General features: G+C 39.8%; 1 protein-coding gene across 1 annotated transcript in view; it reads right to left on the bottom strand.

The window, feature by feature from the left end:
• Positions 1–19,036, bottom strand: part of ARHGAP42 (Rho GTPase activating protein 42) — a 1,340,395-nt gene that overhangs the window by 620,083 nt on the left and 701,276 nt on the right. The window contains exon 7 of the mRNA XM_044071941.1: positions 1,389–1,493. Within this exon, the coding sequence (XP_043927876.1) occupies positions 1,389–1,493 (105 nt within the window). The remainder of the gene's footprint in view (positions 1–1,388; positions 1,494–19,036) is intronic.

Genomic DNA, 19,036 nt, shown 5'->3' with positions numbered 1-19,036 from the left:
CACGGTGGACACAACAACCCTCTGATGTATGGTCTGTGACAGGTGGAGTATATATGCAAGCTATTAAGATGATCTCACTGCAGTCAATTATATTAGGCACATACAGGGGAAGAGAATTTTAAGTTCAGTGGTTCATGCATTTGTGCATGTGCGTTTCATTTGATATACATTATACATGGGTTCCACTGAGGCAGATATCTGATTTCTGTTCAAGTCAGGGAATGCAGCACAAGTCCACTGTCATTCCATCAGAAATAACATTTACATACATTTCTGAACAGGATTTTTTTATCACTGGAGTTATGTCTTCATATCCTCAAAATGTTAAGGTCATGTGCAGTAATGCACATAAAATGAAAAAAAAAGCTGAAAACACATCTTTATACCAGAGCTAACAACTATGTGCATTATGTAACTGACAGCCGCAATATAGATCTAAGAAATCTGCTGCAGTATTTCAAATGGTTTACAGATACTGTAATATACTATTAGGTAGCACCAGTAGTTCTAAAGACATTTGCATACTCTGCTTTTTACCCTTTGTTTCACAACAAATGTATATATTTAACATATATAATCTTTCCGTATTTCATCTTGTGTTATATTAGCATAAGTTTAATAGTATGATATGTACTATCATCTCTTCTATTTTATATGTTGCCTGCCAATGTTTTGGGTCATGACTAAAAAGGTCCCCCAAACTAGTTCACCTATCCCATTAACAAATGTTAGTTAAATAAAATTAATTTGATTTTACTATGTGAAACAGAGTTACACACAGACATGAGAAATGGTATTTATTTGGAAGGTTTAGCACATTGGTTATATATTTTATGTGGAGATCTGCAGTCCCAAGTACATGATATGCAAACACATGTAGGAGTACATGACGACACACTTCTAATGTGCAAGGCTACATTCTGAGGCTGTCAGAAGTTTGTACATAATAGTAGACAACATTCAGAGTAATGGAGGTCCCTCATGAACCATTCAGCATTTTGTTTTTGTCACATTCCGGGATGCATCAAAAAGGTGACTGTACTAGCCTAGTAGCTCCCAAAACTGGCTTGATTTTGTTCTGCACTTCTAATTACAGAATGTAATTTGAGAAATTTCAAGAACAATAAAAAGTGACTCTGAGGTAAAGTAGCGCTTTCAGCACTGCATTGGCAAAATCAGCTTCTTGTCCGTAGAAAAAAAATGATCAGAAATTATCACATTAAGTAAGTCTTATAACGTGATGCATCCAATTATTTATACTCATTCGCAAGCACTGCCGAAATATACTCTCCATTTAAAACAGAATAAAAAATGTCTAGTTCTCTAATGCCAAGAGCTGAGTGTTACTTCTACAATGAATCAGAAATCCAATTAACGTTACTTCTTACATTCTGTAAGTTGAACTGCAGTTGACGCTTGTAGGGCTCAAATTCCTGTGCCAGCTCATAGCCTTCATGGTAGAATGTGAACAATCCCTGGAGGAAAGCAAGAACCTATGAACATAAAAGAAATTTATTAAAGTTTCGCATGAAAGTGTATTACAAAACCATTTCACAACTTTACTATGTAGAATACATAAAATGTTATGAGTCATCAGTGGGAAAGCACAACTTGGTTTACATTTTGCAGTTACTTCCACTTATTCTTAATGCAGTATACACTATGCTTTAATTCTAAGATATTCTTACAGAAACCACCGCATGAAAGAGGCTACATGTACTCAGATGTCACACTATTCTTTAATTGCTGAAGGCCAGTAAATGAAAGAGATGTGGTTTATTCTTTATTACCTTTAGAAGTAATTTGGACTACGAAATCAATGCTGTAGACCAAGGCACTAAAAGTGAAATCACAAGGGGGAGAAATAGAACCTGGCCCCTCTGAAATTAAATAAAAACTTCATAAGCATGGTAGGGCATGAAGCATAAATTCATACCCTGGGGAAGTGACAGTATTTTAATGGCAAAACGTTGTCATTCCTCCGTCACAGTCACAGAATGTTTAGTATATTCACAATTTGTTTCCACTTATGAAGCTGTATACCAAATTTGTGGTTAATACATTTGCATTGCATGGATTACACTTAGTTACCCAGAAAAAGGCATATCTGTTCAGCATGCTACAGTGTGGGACCCAAACTTAACTATTGTTAATACCTCCTGCTTAACTTGTTGTGACTAGGTACCGCACTAAGCAATCAATTCTGCCAGTCCTGATCAGCAAGCAACAGTGGCAGAATAGAAAACATCTTTTTCTACCTGCTCTCTGTGCTGTTAATGTGTCCCTGACTTTCTCTAACTTATGAGTGTGTTACACTCTCTTTTTGTCAGCAATCACTAAGTGATTTATGGCTTTGACAGCCAGAAAAACACTAAGTGCTTTTTTTCTGTAAGAAGTATTACATGGAGCACATAATGCTCCATCCACTACAAAGATTTATGATCAAGTCTCTCATCATAACCCTTTGCTATGTGTTCTTGTAACAGATGCCAAGATTCACCTCACGAGCTTTGTTCTCAAGATGAATTTTCTGCCATTCACATTTCACATATAATAAGCCAGTTGTGATCATAATCTTCTGTGTAATCTTTCATATATACTATAACCAGGAACTCTGACTCATTCAGTCTCCAGACTGCACTGCTGCTCTTTTTTGGCTTGTTTCATGTACCATTAAAGGTGCAACAAATACTGAAATACAGTTGTCTCTCTGCAAATCTGAACTCATCTGCTGTTTAAATATTGCTGGCACATATACCTCCTGTTTTCATGTATTCAGTTTTCTGTATGCCTTCCTATTGTCCAGTCAGACTTCTTTCATTTAACTTTAAAGTTCTTTAGTGAAAGTCTTATTTAATAGAGCCACAGAAAAGACAGCCAACCTTCTTCTTACTTCAGTTGTGCATCCTACATGCAAGGAGCGAGTGACAGTAGTGTTAGTGACTGGACCACTCCACTAATGATACAGTCCAGGAAGCAGGTCTCTCATTGGCTCACTGCAGAAATGCAGCTGAACAAGTCAGAAAGGGGAAATCACAGATGTTACTGTTCAAAGGCTAAAGTACGGCAGCTGCTGTAACTGCAGTACGTACTGTAAAATGGTTCACTTGTGACTGCATCACACAATCTTATGAGTGCTGGGCAATACGTGCTCAAGATTAAATGATTTGTTTTATTTAAATTTAAATGTTTAGTGTATGTCTTATTTGTAGAATGCTTTACCTCCGTCATCCACGTCATCCCTCCCACTTCCTAGAATCCACCACCCCAGAACCTCAGCACTGAAATAAATAGGACATGCTGGAGGGACAGATTCAAAACCCAGAGGCTCCCTTCACTCTGGAATAAAATCCCAGTCCAGGTTAGGCAGAGTCCCTCATTGACTCTCTTCAAGAGGAATCTTGATGAGTGGATGGGAGATCGTAGGTTTACCCCGGGTATCACTTCTGTGTCACTGTTAGACAGAGGCACAGTATACTAACCTCAAAAAAGGGCATAGCAAAATTCATTTAAAATGGGTGGTGAAAGCCAAACACACTCTGGCTAGGCTTATAAATGCCCTAGGGCAGATAGCCTAGTATGAACCTATGAACCTATGAACCCTACTGACAGTAGACAGGTTGTTAGTGTACCTACCTACTGTGGAATCCCACACCTGAACCTGGATTATTACAATATTTCATGAATGTGTTTTTTCAATATGCAGCTCATTAATACACAATCAAAATAATCTCTGAATGGCATAATGACTGTACATGGCAGAAAGGCCACGTTCAGCTAAACAGCCTCCTCGAGCAACAATGTAGAGCTGTGTAAGGAGAAACTAATCAACTGTTGCCTGTAACAAGGACGTGGAGGAAAAACACCTGTAGAAAATTTAAATAAATAGGAGCAGTGGCAGAGAATGACAGAGCAGAATGCTTATTTATATTTCACTTTTCTTTATGGAGCAAATAGAGATAAATTCATTATACATTCATACATATATATATATATATATATACACACACACACACACACACACACACACACACACGTGTGTGTGTAGATATATATATATATATATATATATATATATATATATATATATATATACATAAATATATGTATACATGTGGTGTGTGTATGCATATGTATATATATATATATATATATATATATATATATATATATATATATATATATATACAGTGGCTATAAAAAGTGTACACACCCCTGTTAAAATGCTAGATTTTTTTGTGATATAAAAAATGAGACCACAATAAATCATTTCAAAACTTTTCCCACCTATAATGTGATCTGTAACCTATACAATTCGATTGAAAAACAAACAAATCTGTTACGGGAAAAAATATAAAAAGTAAAAAGTGTATACTGGTTCCATAAGTGTACACACCCTTAAACTAATACTTTGATAATACTATCAAATACTAAACTAATATTAAAGGTCTCTAGTGGAGCTACTCCTTGTATTGCACTATGCATTACTTCACAGATTAAGTACTCATAGATTCTAGCCTACATCTGATATCAAATTATATTTCTATGTAAGGAAACTTTATGGCTCAGAGCAGCAGTGGCGCTATTGGTAAGTGAGGGTGAATATGGGAGATGTTTCTTATTCTTGGCCTTTGGTGGATCACACCCATACCATGCCTCATTGCAGACAGCAGATACTGCAATATGCAAAATGGGGTAGCACTGTAACAGAGAGAACCCACTGCTGCTTGCAGCTATTGTAGCTCTTTTGTGCCCCTCACATTAATAATTCACCAATGAGGATAGTGGGACCTTTAACAGGAACAGGGAAATGTATTTATTTTTTGTCTGTCTTTCTCCCCACTGTTTGCCAGTCATCAGCCCCACTTCATGGTCAATCAGCCGCGTTTATTTGCCATCACCAAGCTAGAGTCGACTGGGAGGGAACATCACTGAGGCAGTCATCAGGAGTGGCTCAAAGGTTTTGGTTTTAATTTTCCTGGCCCTAGCTTGCATGCACTTTTCAAAGTAATGGGAAGTGGTATGTACATACCTGGCACTATCCTGATACAGCATCTTTGCACTACTAACAGCAAACTGGTGCATATTTTAGGAGGTGCCTGATATAAAATGCAAAACTAGCAACAGACAGCAGTGAAGATGAGGAAGAATACGAATGTCACTAGCTTAGAAAGTGAAAGACTTACATTCTTTGTGTCATAACAATAAGTAGGAAAAGTTATCTAAATATAGTTGTAGATACACACCTTTGATTATGATACTGGGGACTTCTAACCTTTAAGAACAGGAGGAGGAATGAGTCTGAAGCCTGTATGCTAATTCAGTGTGTTGGTGCAAACATAATATGTTTGCTATTATCAGATAAAGATTTTTCTCAAGTTTAGAAACTCACTTCAGCAGGAAACCTTGCTTAGCATTTATACTGTTGAAAAGGATAGCAAAATCAAAGCACTAAATAAAAATAAAAGCAATCAGAAATTAAAGTAAAAGTATAAAATGATAAACAAAAATGCAAGGTGTCTGCCTCCATCACTAATTGTACTGATTTAACAAGTACCTATAGGGGATGTGCAAGAGGTGAGAAACCGAGTAGCAGAAGGTGGGTGGCATGAGTTGTTGGGATACTGATTACAGGAAAGTACCAATAACTGTCTGATAACTGTACAGAATATCACATATATGGAAATGTATGTGCCCATTATCACTTCGGGGTACTGTACATCCATGGCTCAGGCTTAGCTCTTCAGTGCTGTTAACCACTAAAGACAGCCCACAGCCCTGTCACTGTTTAGCAAAAGGACAACCCAGAATAAAGTCAGTGACATACAAGGGGAATGAGGAGCTCATACAGCCTGTACACATTATGGGTCAGATTGATGGTTAAGCCTGGGGAAAAAGCACAGAAAATAGATAACACAATTCAAACTCCATAACTCATACACAAACCAGGCTGCAGTTTTTTTCTGTCTATCCAAACGCTTCACAGCACGTTGGTTCTGTTGTTCAATACAAGGAAAGTAAACAAGTAAGACCATGTGAAACACAATCACCATAAATCACATTTTTTTAAGGAGATGCATTGTATTTTGAAAAGTAAAGACTACATCATATACCTCACCAGAATAAAACCCACTTGTTCTGTCTTCTGGTCTCCCACCCAACAGTGGTCTTTACAGAGAACACTAGTTTTTAAAGATTGATGTTGTATTAGGTTAAGTGGATTTCAAGGTACACCAAGTATATCAACATGCCGTAAGTGGCGCTTAGGTAATGAAGGTCTGTTTTACTTTCATTACAAGTTGCAAACTGAGATTTTGTCATTTTCTTCCTTGAATCTATACTGTTGATTATTTTCCATTAAAATAACATACATTTGGTTACTGTTGTTAATATTACTTGTGAACAGTTTAGTTGTATACATACGTATGTTTCATACATTTACTGTGAAGCCTGAAATATTACGTGTAAGAAGACTAGATTAAATAGGATGAAAACAGATATATGAAAAACCAACCAGCCCACTGCTGTTTTACTTCCATATGAACGTCCCTTTTCCTGCTGTTGACAAAACCTTTTACTACACCTTTGGGAGGCAGTGGATGTCTGTTAGGAGTGTGATACCCCATCTCCTTAGAAGCATTCTCTTTACAGTGGACACTGCAGTGTGGTTCAGAAACAAAGAAAACTGGAAAAATGATGTGTGTATATAGGTCACATCAGTTGTTGTTGTTTGTCTTTTGGCTTTTCCCGGTAAGGGGTCGCCACAGCGGAACTCCGGTCTGCTAATGATTGGCAGTAGATTTTTATGAAATGCCGAGGTGCCAGCTCGACGCTCAACCTTCAACGAAGGCACGCCCATTTACGCACGCATGTCTTTCGAATGCTACCCAACCGCGGGAAGGACATGCAGACTCCACACAGAATATTCCTAATAAATCGTCCTTTGATGCAACATGTGTGCATACAGTTTACACTGTTTACCAAACTAAAAAATGTCTGAATCTGCAGCACTTAACACTACACAGCTTAGTGAAAATAAATCGGAAATAAAAAGTATACAGATGCTAGCTAAGGGAAAGAAGTGCAGTATTAAATTTATACTAATTAAAATATATTTGCTTGTTTTAAACTCCTGAATCCAATTGGCATCTGAAATGATTACTTGCTTTTAAAATAAGAAATGTTACAATTCATTTCAAAACAAAAAACAGCTGCCAGTATTCATACTGCCACAAGAGGGAGACAGAGCTTAACAAATGGAACACCTGGCACTTTATGCCTATTGTTTCTCTTATTTAATAACTGTATAAGTAAACATTAGAAGAGGTTAAAATCATTACTAAGCAATATTTATAAAATCAGAAATTAGCAGATCTTTTTACATTTTCCACTAAAGATTATTAGTTTAGCTACATTGTTAATTTCTCATTATTTTATGTTTTTCCCTTAGAACACAGTTGATCATTTCAGTTACTTAGTGCCTGTTAGTTTCTGACTAATAGAATAAATGATGGGACCCAGGCTGCAGTTTCTTCTGTCTGTTCAAAAGTTTCACAGCACAATCAGTGTTGTTCAAGATAATTAGCAATTACTAATGAAGATTTCAGACACGTGAGCTGCAAGTGAAATTGCAGAAACATTAAAAATAATTATTTTATTTATGTATGCATGTATGTATTAATTTATTTATACATTTGTTGATGGGGGAAGAGCACTGATCCATGTAGATCATTTTCAGGCTCAGGCACGGCTCTGAGGTAGTAATCTATGTAACAGTCAACATGTATTTGAATATAGTCATAATCATGTGTTAAATGGAGTTAATGGAGTACCTGCTTATGCAGCTGACTTAAAAGTAGTCTTTCTTTTGTTATGATAAATAAAATAGCTAACTCTGTTTTCTATTCAGGTTTTCTCAGGAACATTTTCTTTGTGTTCCATTTTTTTTCTGCTCATCTGTAAATAAAGTCATTATGTAGCTGAAACCGTACAAGGACAACATACTGTTATTTTGAAAAGTGGAAAAGGGCTATTTAGTATCTTCAAAGCAAATATTCAAAACTAAACAGGACAATAACTTGTCATTTTCAAATGATAAAAATACTAAACTACTTTTCAGCAGGATTATTACAATTGGTATAAAACTTGAAAAGCCCAATGAATTTCAAAAGTATACAAAAATATTTAAAAATTACTTTTTTTGACAAAATCTAATACAAGCTCAGTGTTGTCAGCATGATGCAGAACATGCATCAAGTCACCACATTAGTAGTATCAGCATGTTGCAATGTATGCTTCAAGTTACCACGTCAGTAGTATCAGAAGGGTGCAGTACATGCATCAAGCTATCACATGATCAGTGCTATCAGCATGATGCAGTGTGTGCATCAAGTTACCATATTCTCAGTGTTATCAGCATGTCGCAGTGTATGCATCAAGTTATCACATGTCAATAGTATCAGCATGTTGCAGTGTACACATCAAGCTATCAGATGCTTAGTGTTATCAACATGGTACAGTACATGCATCAAGTTACCACATGTTCAGTATTAAGACGTGGTGCAGTACATGCATCAAATCACCACACGCTCAGTATTATCAGCATGTTGCAGGGCATGCATTGTTACCACATGTCAGTAGTATCAGCATGGTGCAGTACATGCATCAAGTTACCACATAGTGTTATCAGCATGATGCAGTATATACATCAACTTACCACATTCTCAGTGTTATCAGCATGGTGCAGTACATGCATCAGGTTACAACCTGCTAAGTATTATTAGCATGGTGTGGAGCATACACCAAAGTTGCAATATGTTAAACATTATCAGTATTGTGCAATACATGCATCAAGGTACAGCATACTCAGTATTACTACCCTGATGCTGTCTGTTTAAGCATCTATGCATAATATGCTTGAAAACTGACATCCTTCTATTTAACTCAGCCTGCTCTCACTTTGAAGTTACAGAATAAAGAACTAACTTCTCTTACTTTTTCTTTCTTGTGCTTTGTGAAAGAAGTAGACAGCAGTGAGGTGTTCATGAGTTATTTTTTGTTACTTAATGAGAGAGAAAGAGCAGTGCCAGACATGTACAGTACAGAAGTAAAGATAAGATGAGTCCCTTATAGTTCTACCCTATGCGAAGGTATTAAGTACAGTTTTGTACCTACCATAAATGTAGATGTTCAAGTGTTCACCCTGCTGCAGTCATCACACTTGGGTTATCCTGCCGTCAGGCAGTCCCGCAGTCAGCCAGAGTTCCAAAGTCTTGGTCCGGCGTCGGTTGCTGTCACTTCCTCCCTGACGTCAGTGCGCCAGGGGTATATAAGAGGCATCCGACGCCATTTTCTTCAGTTTTTCTTGCCTCAGATGTCAGGTGCCCCCAATAGGTAGGCAATACATATTGCTATATAAAAATATATAAGTAAAAATAAAACAATACTTTCAGTCACAAGCAAATACACCACAGAGGTTGTATAGGATAGAAAGGTATGGATAAGTCCAGCTAGTTCAGAGGGGATGGAGGGAGGGTAATCTGGAATGCAGCAGGGTGAACACTCGAACATCTACATTTATGGTAGGTACAAAACTGTACTATGTTCATTGTGTTACCCTGCTGCAGTCATCACACTTGGGTTGAATCCCAAAGCTAAGGATGGGTGGTGGAGTTAAACAGGGTTAGAAGAAGCTAGTAGGCCCTGCAAAACTGCAGTGGCAAAGCCAGCTCTAGTCTTAGAATACAGACGTAAGTGATAGTGTTTGGTGAAGGTGTGCACTAAACTTCAAGTTGCAGCTTCCAGAATATCCTTGGTTGGCACCCCCCGAGAAAGGCTGCTGATGTAGCTGTAGCCCAGGTGGAGTGGGGCCTAATGCTAGCAGGTACAGGTTTCCCATGATGCATGTAGCAGAAATGTATGCAATGTCCTATCCATTTTGAAATGGTCTGTTTTGAGATAGCTTTTCCTTGTGATCCTGCAGCATAGGCTACAAAGAGCTGGTCAGAGTTTCTGAAAGCCTTAGTTTTATCCAAGTAGTAACGTAATTGTCTGTGAATGTCCAAAGAGTGCAGGAGTCTTTTTCCTTTGTTCTGGGGATTTGGGAAAAAGGTGGGCAAATGAATGGTTTGGTTTAGGGCCACACTGGATACCACCTTTGGCATAAAGGAAGGGTTAGTTCACAGAGAGACTCTGTCTTGATGAAAAATGAGGAAAGGCTCCACTGCCATTAGGGCCTGTAGTTCTGAGACTCTTCTAGCTGAAGTTATTGCTAGCAGCAAGGCAGTTTTCCATGAAAGAAACTTTAAATCAGCTGAGAAAGCTGGTTCAAAGGGCGGCAGTGTAAGTTTTTCCAGAACAAAGTTCAGATCCCAAGTAGGTGTTGGTGCTCTTCTGGGCGGTCTTATGTTCTTAGCCCCTCTGAGGTACTGTCTTAGGAGTGGATGTGAAAATAAAGGAGGATCCGTGTTGTAATGAGCAGAAATTGCTGAGGCGTGGATCTTAATAGATGAAAAGGAAAGTCCTTTGTGCAACATCTCAGTTAAATATTGAAGAATCTGAGGAATGTTTGGATCAAGGGGATTTTGGCCTTTAGCCTGGTTCCAGGTGCAAAATCTTTTCCATTTGTCTGAATAGGTTTTCCTGGTGCTGGGCCTCCTGGCCTCCAGAATGACATCCATAACAGCTTTGGATAGAGGTGTTGGTTGATTGTTTAGGTAATTTGCCATGCAGCCAGGTTTAAAGTCCTGAGCTGGCTGTGTAGAATTTGATTGTCTCGCTGGGTGAGCAGGTGAGGAATTTGTGGTAAAATCCATGGTGGGCCATGGGCCATGTTCTTTAGAATTGGGTACCAGTGCTGGTGTGGCCAGTCTCGTGCAATGAGTATCATTTGTGGCCTCTCTAATCTGACTTTCAGCAGCACCTTTGCTAGAAGAGGCAGTGGACGGAAGGCATACACTGTTAATGTTTTCCAACTGAATGAGAGGGCGTCCACTTTCCAAGCTTGTGGGTGGAATGTCCTTGTACAAAATTGTTGTAGTTGGTAGTGTTGGGGGTTGGCAAACAGATCTATGTCTGGGCATCCCCATTTTTGAGTTATCATTGCAAATACTTGTGGATCCAGTTTCCACTCGTGGGGATCCATGATGTTTCTGCTTAGGTCGTCTGCCAATGTGTTTTTCTTTCCTGGCAGGAATTGTGCTTGTAGTTGAACTTGGTAAGACAGTGCTGTGTTCCACAAGGTCATTGCTTGTCTGCATAGAGGGTAGGAATGTGTGCCCCCTTGCTTGTTGATGTACCACATTACTGTGGTATTGTCCATCTTTACTATTAGTTGTCCTGGGTGTAAGAGGTCCTTGAAAGCTGTTAGGGCATTCTGTGCTGCTAGCATTTCCTTTTGATTGATATGCAGATGCCTTTGATCTGTAGTCCATTTGCCCTGAATGCACTGTCCTGCCATGTGTGCTCCCCAGGCATAGTCCGCTGTATCTGTTGTCATAGTTTGCCTGGATGTGGGTAATGTGAAAGGCTGACCCTTGTTGAGGTGACATGCCTGTGCCCACCATAGAAACTCCTGTTGAAGGCAGGGAATGAGTGGTATCATTGTTTCTAAGCTGTGGCTGTGCTGAGTCCATACGCTTTTCAGGTACCATTGTAATTTCCTCATATTAGTTTTGCAAATGGTATTAGTAGTATGCAAGATGCCATGAATCCCAAGGCCTGCAGAATTTTTCTTGCAGGGAGTTGGGTCTTTGTTGCCATTATTTTGAAGTATTGAGTCAGCTGTTGTTGTTTGTCTGGCATGAGATAAGCCATCTGGGCCATTGTATTCAAGCTGGCACCCAGGAATATTATGTTTTGTGAGGGCACTAGTTTTGCTTTCTTTTCGTTTACTGTGTACCCTAGGCAACTTAGAAGGTGTTTGACAAATGCCAGATGTTTTAAAAGAATGTCCTTGCTTTCTGCTTGAATAAGGCAGTCGTCCAGGTATGGGTATATTTGAATTCCTCTTTGTCTGCAGTATGCAATTACTGGTGCCAGGCATTTTGTGAAGACCCTGGGTGCAGTAGATAAGCCAAAAGGCAGTGGAGAGAATTGATAATGGGTTGAACCTGCAATGAAGCGGAGGTATCTTCTGCAATTTTGTCTGATAGGGACATGCAGGTATGCCTCCTTGAGATCCAACGTTACTAGCCAAGCCTTCTTGCCCAGCATGGGAAGAAGCTGCTGTAGTGTTAGCATCTTGAATTTTGGTACTTGCAGATAGGTGTTCAGAACTGAAAGATCCAGAATGGGTCTCCATGCTTTGTCCTTTCTGGGAACTAGAAAGAGTCTTGAGTAAAATCCTTGCCCTTGCTCCTGCATAGGTACCTGTTGAATGGCTCTCATATCCATGAGAGCTGTAATTTGTTTTTGTGCCTCTGCCCATTGATTTGGTGGCAGGTTTGGCATTCCTTTTATCCTTGGCAAGGTATGAAAGTGGAATCTGTTTCCTTGTGAGACAATGTTTAGGACCCATTTGTCTTTTGTGATGATGTGCCAGTTGTCTGCAAAAAGTGCTAATTTTCCTCCCAAGGGAGCTACCAAGAGAGATTTGCTTGGTAGTTGGAGGGTTGAGTCATTGTGTTTGTCTTCTGCTAGCTTGGGGCCTGTCTTCACCTCCTTTCTGGGTTGTGGCACCCTATTGGCGAGGTTTGTAAGGGCCTTGTGACTGACCTCTGCCCCTTGGGCGTCTATATTTGCCCCTCTGTGGTCTGTTAGAAGCTGGAAAGGACCAGTTTTTTGTTGGCCAATTTCTGCTGAAACGAGGGGGTTGTACCTGTAAAAAATCCTTGACCATTTGCATAAACTTTGCCTTATCCTCTATTTTCTTTAAAACCTCTTCTGCTTTGCCTTATCCTCCATTTTCTTTAAAACCTCTTCTGCTTTGACACCAAATAAGACATCCTGCTGTAAAGGTGCATCCAATAATTTTGCTTTAACATGTTCAGGTAGGGTTTGTTCTTTTAACCAAGCATGTCTGTGTATGACAGACCCAGTAACAGCTGCTCTACAGGAAGCTTCCAATGAATCAAATCCACATTGTAAAGTATGTTTGCCCACCTGTTCAGCTGCATGCAACAGATCCTGCATTTCCTTGAATTCAGACTGTTCAGAATGTGTGCTCAGTTTTTGTTTTAATTGAGACATTAGGAACTGCTGATGTTTCAGCATGTGAAACTGACAATTTAATGCTCTCATAGCCAGAGTAGCTGAGGTGTATATCTTCTTTCCCCATCTATCTAGGGCTCTGGAATCCCTTTCAGAGGGTACAGGATTTTTAGCCATAGAAGCTTTAGCCCCTTTGGGATCCTGGGAAATTGCTTCTGGGTCAGCCAGTGGGCTTTTATAAAGGAATTTGTGTGTGTCAGGTACTCTGTAGTATCTGTCTGGTTTGGCTGGAGCAGGAGGTAGGGAGTCTGGATTTAGACTAGACTCTAAGTAGACATCATCCACAATATCTAAAACTGGAGGGATAGCAAGTGGTCTGTGCTGGGGTAGTAAAAGAAACTCTCGGAGCCTTTTCTTAGAATCAGAGTAGTCCTGGCCTTCCCAGTGGAAATGTTCCCTCATGGTACGTAAAATTTCCTCAAAGGAGTAGTCTTCAGGGGGAGATGCTGAGGGAATAGTGTCTTTAGCATCAGAATCTTCATAAGGGGGAAAAGCGTAATCCTGTTCCTCAGAAGAATCTGAGGAAATAGAAACCTGGTCAGAGGAAGCATAGTCCTCCTCTTGTCTTGGCCTTTTATCAGGAGGGGGATGGGAACCCCTGATTAGGGAAATCACATCTTCAGCCATCTTAAGCATCTGTTTATTAGGCATGGGGCCTTGAATAGGAGACTGATGTACAGTCTTTTTTGGTTTTAATGGAGTTTTTTGCTTAGCATAAGATTTAATGGTGAGTGCAGTCGGTCTGAAGACACCTTCTGAAACCGAAGGCGTTTCTACTGCACCGGGATCACATTCTGCTCCAGTGTCGGAAGGGCCTAATGAAGATGGTTGCGATGGCCTAGTACACTCCGCTTGAAAATCCAAAGCTGTCTGGGGTTCCATTTCCACGGTCGTCAGGGGCTGCGTAGGCACCTGACTGAAAACCGGAGAACCGGCGACAGGCCCAGCAGAGGCCTCGGAGTCTGGCTTGGTTCTAGGCTGCCTGTCCTTATCCCTGCGTTTTTTATGCATGCCAGTCGTCGGCTGCTCCGACAGCATGATATAATTAAATTTCCTACCAAAGTAATGTCGTGCGAAGTCAAAATGGAGTTTGATAGTTCGTTTATTAAACCTAGCACAAAACCGACAACCTGTGACATCGTGGTCTGGGCCTAGGCAAGGAATACAGTAAGAATGGAAGTCCTTATGAGGTATTTGCTTCCCACAAGAAATGCAATTGTTAACTTTTTCTGACATTGGACTGAGGCAAGAAAAGGTTCCCCAACGAGGTACTTAGCTTTATTGAAGACTTCGGACTGAAATTCGATTAGAAAATCTCAGGTGTCGGCCGACCAGCACTTGTGAACTGCTTCTGCTTCGGGCACCACGCGGCAAGAAAGACTGAAGAAAATGGCGTCGGATGCCTCTTATATACCCCTGGCGCACTGACGTTAGGGAGGAAGCGACAGCAACCGACGCCGGACCAAGACTTTGGAACTCTGGCCAACTGCGGGACCGCCTGACGGCAGGATAACCCAAGTGTGATGACTGCAGCAGGGTAACACGATGAACATCATAGTTTACTATTTTTTATCAGACTGCTTGGAGGATGATGCCTAGAGCTATAATAATACTCATTTGTTAATAAGGTTGGCCTACTGGACACACAGTCCCTTTTCAGGGGCAACCTGGGAGCAATGTTTGGTTAAGTGACTCAAAGTCATACTTCAGACAAATGAGGACTGCAGGAATCAAACCCTGCTCTACAGCTGATCAGCCAAGACTAGAGGAATCAAACCCTGTACTACAGTTACTGTAGTTCACATCAGCCAGGACTGGAGGAATCAAACCCTGTACTACAGTTACTGTGGCTCACATCAGCCAGGACTGGAGGAATCAAACACTGTACTACAGTTACTGTAGTTCACATCAGCCAGGACTGGAGGAATCAAACTCTGTACTACAGTTACTGTAGTTCACATCAGCCAGGACTGGAGGAATCAAACCCTGTACTACAGTTACTGTAGTTCACATCAGCCAGGACTGGAGGAATCAAACTCTGTACTACAGTTACTGTAGTTCACATCAGCCAGGACTGGAGGAATCAAATCCTGTACTACAGTTACTGTAGTTCACATCAGCCAGGACTGGAGGAATCAAACTCTGTACTACAGTTACTGTAGTTCACATCAGCCAGGACTGGAGGAATCAAACTCTGTACTACAGTTACTGTAGTTCACATCAGCCAGGACTGGAGGAATCAAACTCTGTACTACAGGTACTGTGGCTCACATCAGCCGTCCTTCAGCAAAATAAGTGACACTCTGTGTGACAAGTAACACAAAAGGAATCAGAAAGCACATAAGAAGGAATTATGGCAGTTTACACTGTTTATATACAACAGAATATCAATACCAATGACCTGTTTATGATTTAAATGTTACGCAAAATTACTTTATACAAATAAAATCTATGGCATATCTCATAACATGTGACAGTTCAGAGGTATGACATCTAGACCACAATGGTTCAAAAATATACACGGACATGCTCACAAAATAAAAATAAAAAATATACATAGTGTACCTCAGTAATCCTGAATGAAAGTAAATAGAACTGCCACAGTATGGCATTACTTTGACTTGTCTGCATAGTCTAGTACCCCATACAGACAAGAGGCAAAACCATCAGTTTTTCTCTAGGATTTTTTTTGCCTCTGTGCTCTGTGTTGGCCATTAAGACTCCTCCATTTGTCTACATTTATTCCTTACCAGTAGAGGTTCCCCACTACCTGGGTGACAACTAACTAGATAATCCATCAAGCAAGCTGCTATGAAGGTGGTTTGCACTCTAACCAGTTTCCTAGCAACGTAGGTACTGCTTATGAGGTCATAACCCTTCTCTTATTTTGGTTGATGTGAGTACTCACATGGAGTATTGCACATTCTGCAAATAAGTTTGTGTGTGTGTGTGTGTGTGTGTGTGTGTGTGTGTGTGTGTGTGTGTGTGTGTGTGTGTGTGTGTGTGCATGCGTGCGTGCGTGCTTGTGTGTGTGTGTGTGTGTGTGTGTGTGTGTGTGTGTGTGTGTGCGTGTGTCTGTATTTCACAGTTAGAAACTTATCTGTCTGTCTCATACAGTTCAAAATTGTATCAGATTGTTATATTGCTGACATGATCATATGCATGACTGTACAATGGATTTGTCAAAGCAAGACTTTGGACACAGTCTGGTGCTCCATTTACCTGAATTAAATAACCTGTAAGAAATCTGCAGGTACTTTGACTTTTTTCCCTAGTAATCACATTACCATTTTGTTTAGAAGGATACAACGCTACCATTAACATGCTGTAAGACTGTATACATACCGTTGCTAATCCTTGGTCACAGCAATGCTCCAGAAGTAAGGATTAACAGTGAAAGAAAGCTAGTGTTCTTGACAAAAAAAATGCAAAAAATACTTGCTCATTTGGCTCTAACTTCAAATAAGGCAGGAGTTTATATGCTACAGAAAAATATATAAAATTAAATAAAGAAAATGTAATGTTTAACAGGACATAAATATCTGTAGAAGGGTTCTATGATATTTTATTTATTTACCAGGAAAGTCCAACTTGGAACAAGCCAATTTTCAGGAGAGGCCCAGGGAGAAATGCTCTAGATGCATGTCTTCATAACACAGGAGGAAACTGGAGCACCCACATGAAACCCACACAAACACAGAGAAGACATGCAGACTCCATACAGAAGGCACCCTCAGCTGAGAATCAAACCACCGAACCTCTGTGACATAACAATGCAAACCACTGCACCACGGCACCATCCTGTGATTTTGACAAACAAGAGTTCATATGTCATTTGACTTTAGCAATTGTATTCAAAGCAAAATTTCAGGTTCATATGTTTATTGTGGAAAAGTCCCTCACCTCCATAAAGGGGCCTCATCACTTGCATTCCCTTAATTTATATAATCAACAGTAATGTTACGGCACTTTTGTGCAAAGGGAATTTCTATGAATCCCAGACTGAGTAAATGTTTACGCTTTGCACTGCCTGCACTCATGATGTTCATAGTAGTAGTGCATAGTTATGTACTAGTTGAGGATAAAGGTAGTGAACCAGGCATCATCTGCTATGTCACATCACAAATGCAGAACCTACTCTTTTCCATTCAATACATCTGGCTTTAAGTACTAGAAGTATAAAGAGTGTGTGTGTGTGTGTGTGTGTGTGTGTGTGTGTGTGTGTGTGTGTGTGTGTGTGTGTGTGTGTACATGTGTGTGTGTGTGTGTGTGTGTGTGTGTGTGTGTGTGTGTGTGTGTGTGTGTGTGTGTGTAGTTTGTGTGCACGCGCGTGTGTGTGCAATTTGTGTATGTGTGTGTGTGCAGTTTGTGTGTGTGTGTGTGTGTGTGTGTGTGTGTGTGTGTGTGTGTGTGTGTGTGTGTCAGTCCCATGGTGGATTGATGGCAAAGGAAAAATAGGCAATAAAGTAAGAGTATTACATCCTGGGGTGTTTTAGGTCTTTGACACTTACCTGATACACTCCACTAGAAGGGGCAGACTTTCTAAGCCTAGTGTAGAAACCACCACACTGATATATAAACTAAAAGCATATAAATTAATTAATAGATAATTAGGAAATAACCGAAAAAGTTACGGTATTGAAGAACAGCTATTCTCCACACCATAAACACATTGCTATTAATTTACTCCTGGTTATCGGTCTCATATCAGTTTGTCTACTTTCCTCTCTAGCAATCTATTAATATTCTGTCTCCGTATTCAAGCTTTGTCTATCCCTTGCACTGAGCACAGACATTTCAGAAATATGTCTTTAATAAAACGTCTCACTGCACTATAATTACACCAGTATTAGCAGTATAAAATACAACTTTCAACAATCAGACATCAAATACAAGAGCAGAAACACATATTACTATACATACTGCCATTTCTCAGAAGTATATAAATCACTAAATAATACTGAGTCTTGCAAACAAGATGATTTGTTGTTCAACTTTTTACATCATAGTGGCATAACAGTAACATTTCAGATTCTGTTAAAGGTTACCTAGTGATAAATAAGGAGCAGACTGCCAACAGACTAAACCTAAGACTTCTGGAAAGTCAGGTCTGATTCTTTCTGAAAATTCATCAAAGTGATGGATAGGTTTGACCTAGAATCTTAAGGTAAATCACAGAAGCTTTATTTAAGAAAAAACATTACTGTCATAATTTTATAGAAAAATAAAATAGTTTATGTGTCAGTGAACCAACAAAGCATACTGGAAATGTGTTCATTACAAGAAGAAAAAAGTTAAAGTTTACAAGTGGGACCTGACAACGGATGAACTGCATTGAAGTCCAGAGTGATTTTGTTTCTAGACAAAATGCAGAGGGAAAAAGTAGCGTGATAAAATAATTGTAAATGAAATTCAGGACAGAGGACACTTAGGAATGAAGTATCAGTGGCACACCGGGTAGCACACTCGCCTTTAGTGCAGAACAGTGTGAGTTCCATTCCTATACCTGGTGGGTCGATTGCTTGATGCTGCAGTGTAGTATAAGGTGAATGCTGAACTCCTGAGTCTCTTATTCTTTAGATGTGATGTTAAACTGAGGTCCAATAAGCATGAGTTGATAGCAGCTCATGTAGATGTAAAAGATGCCATCCCACCAAATAAAAAGAGAAGGGGAAGTCCCCAATGCCCTAGATAAGTTTCCCCTAGTAGTATAAATGCCACCTCGGGTGTCTACTGAAAAGAGGCCCAATAGCCTAGTAGAACTAACCCAGTCAACAAAACGATAACTAAATTAACCATGCAAAAGGATGTGCACAGGCTGGCAGAG

This window comes from Protopterus annectens, chromosome 5.part0, assembly GCF_019279795.1.
Source record: "Protopterus annectens isolate FY-2018-M chromosome 5.part0, PAN1.0, whole genome shotgun sequence".
NCBI lineage: Eukaryota > Metazoa > Chordata > Ceratodontiformes > Protopteridae > Protopterus > Protopterus annectens.
The sequence above is the reverse complement of the archived record's forward strand: the minus strand, read 5'-3'. Positions and strand labels throughout refer to the sequence as shown.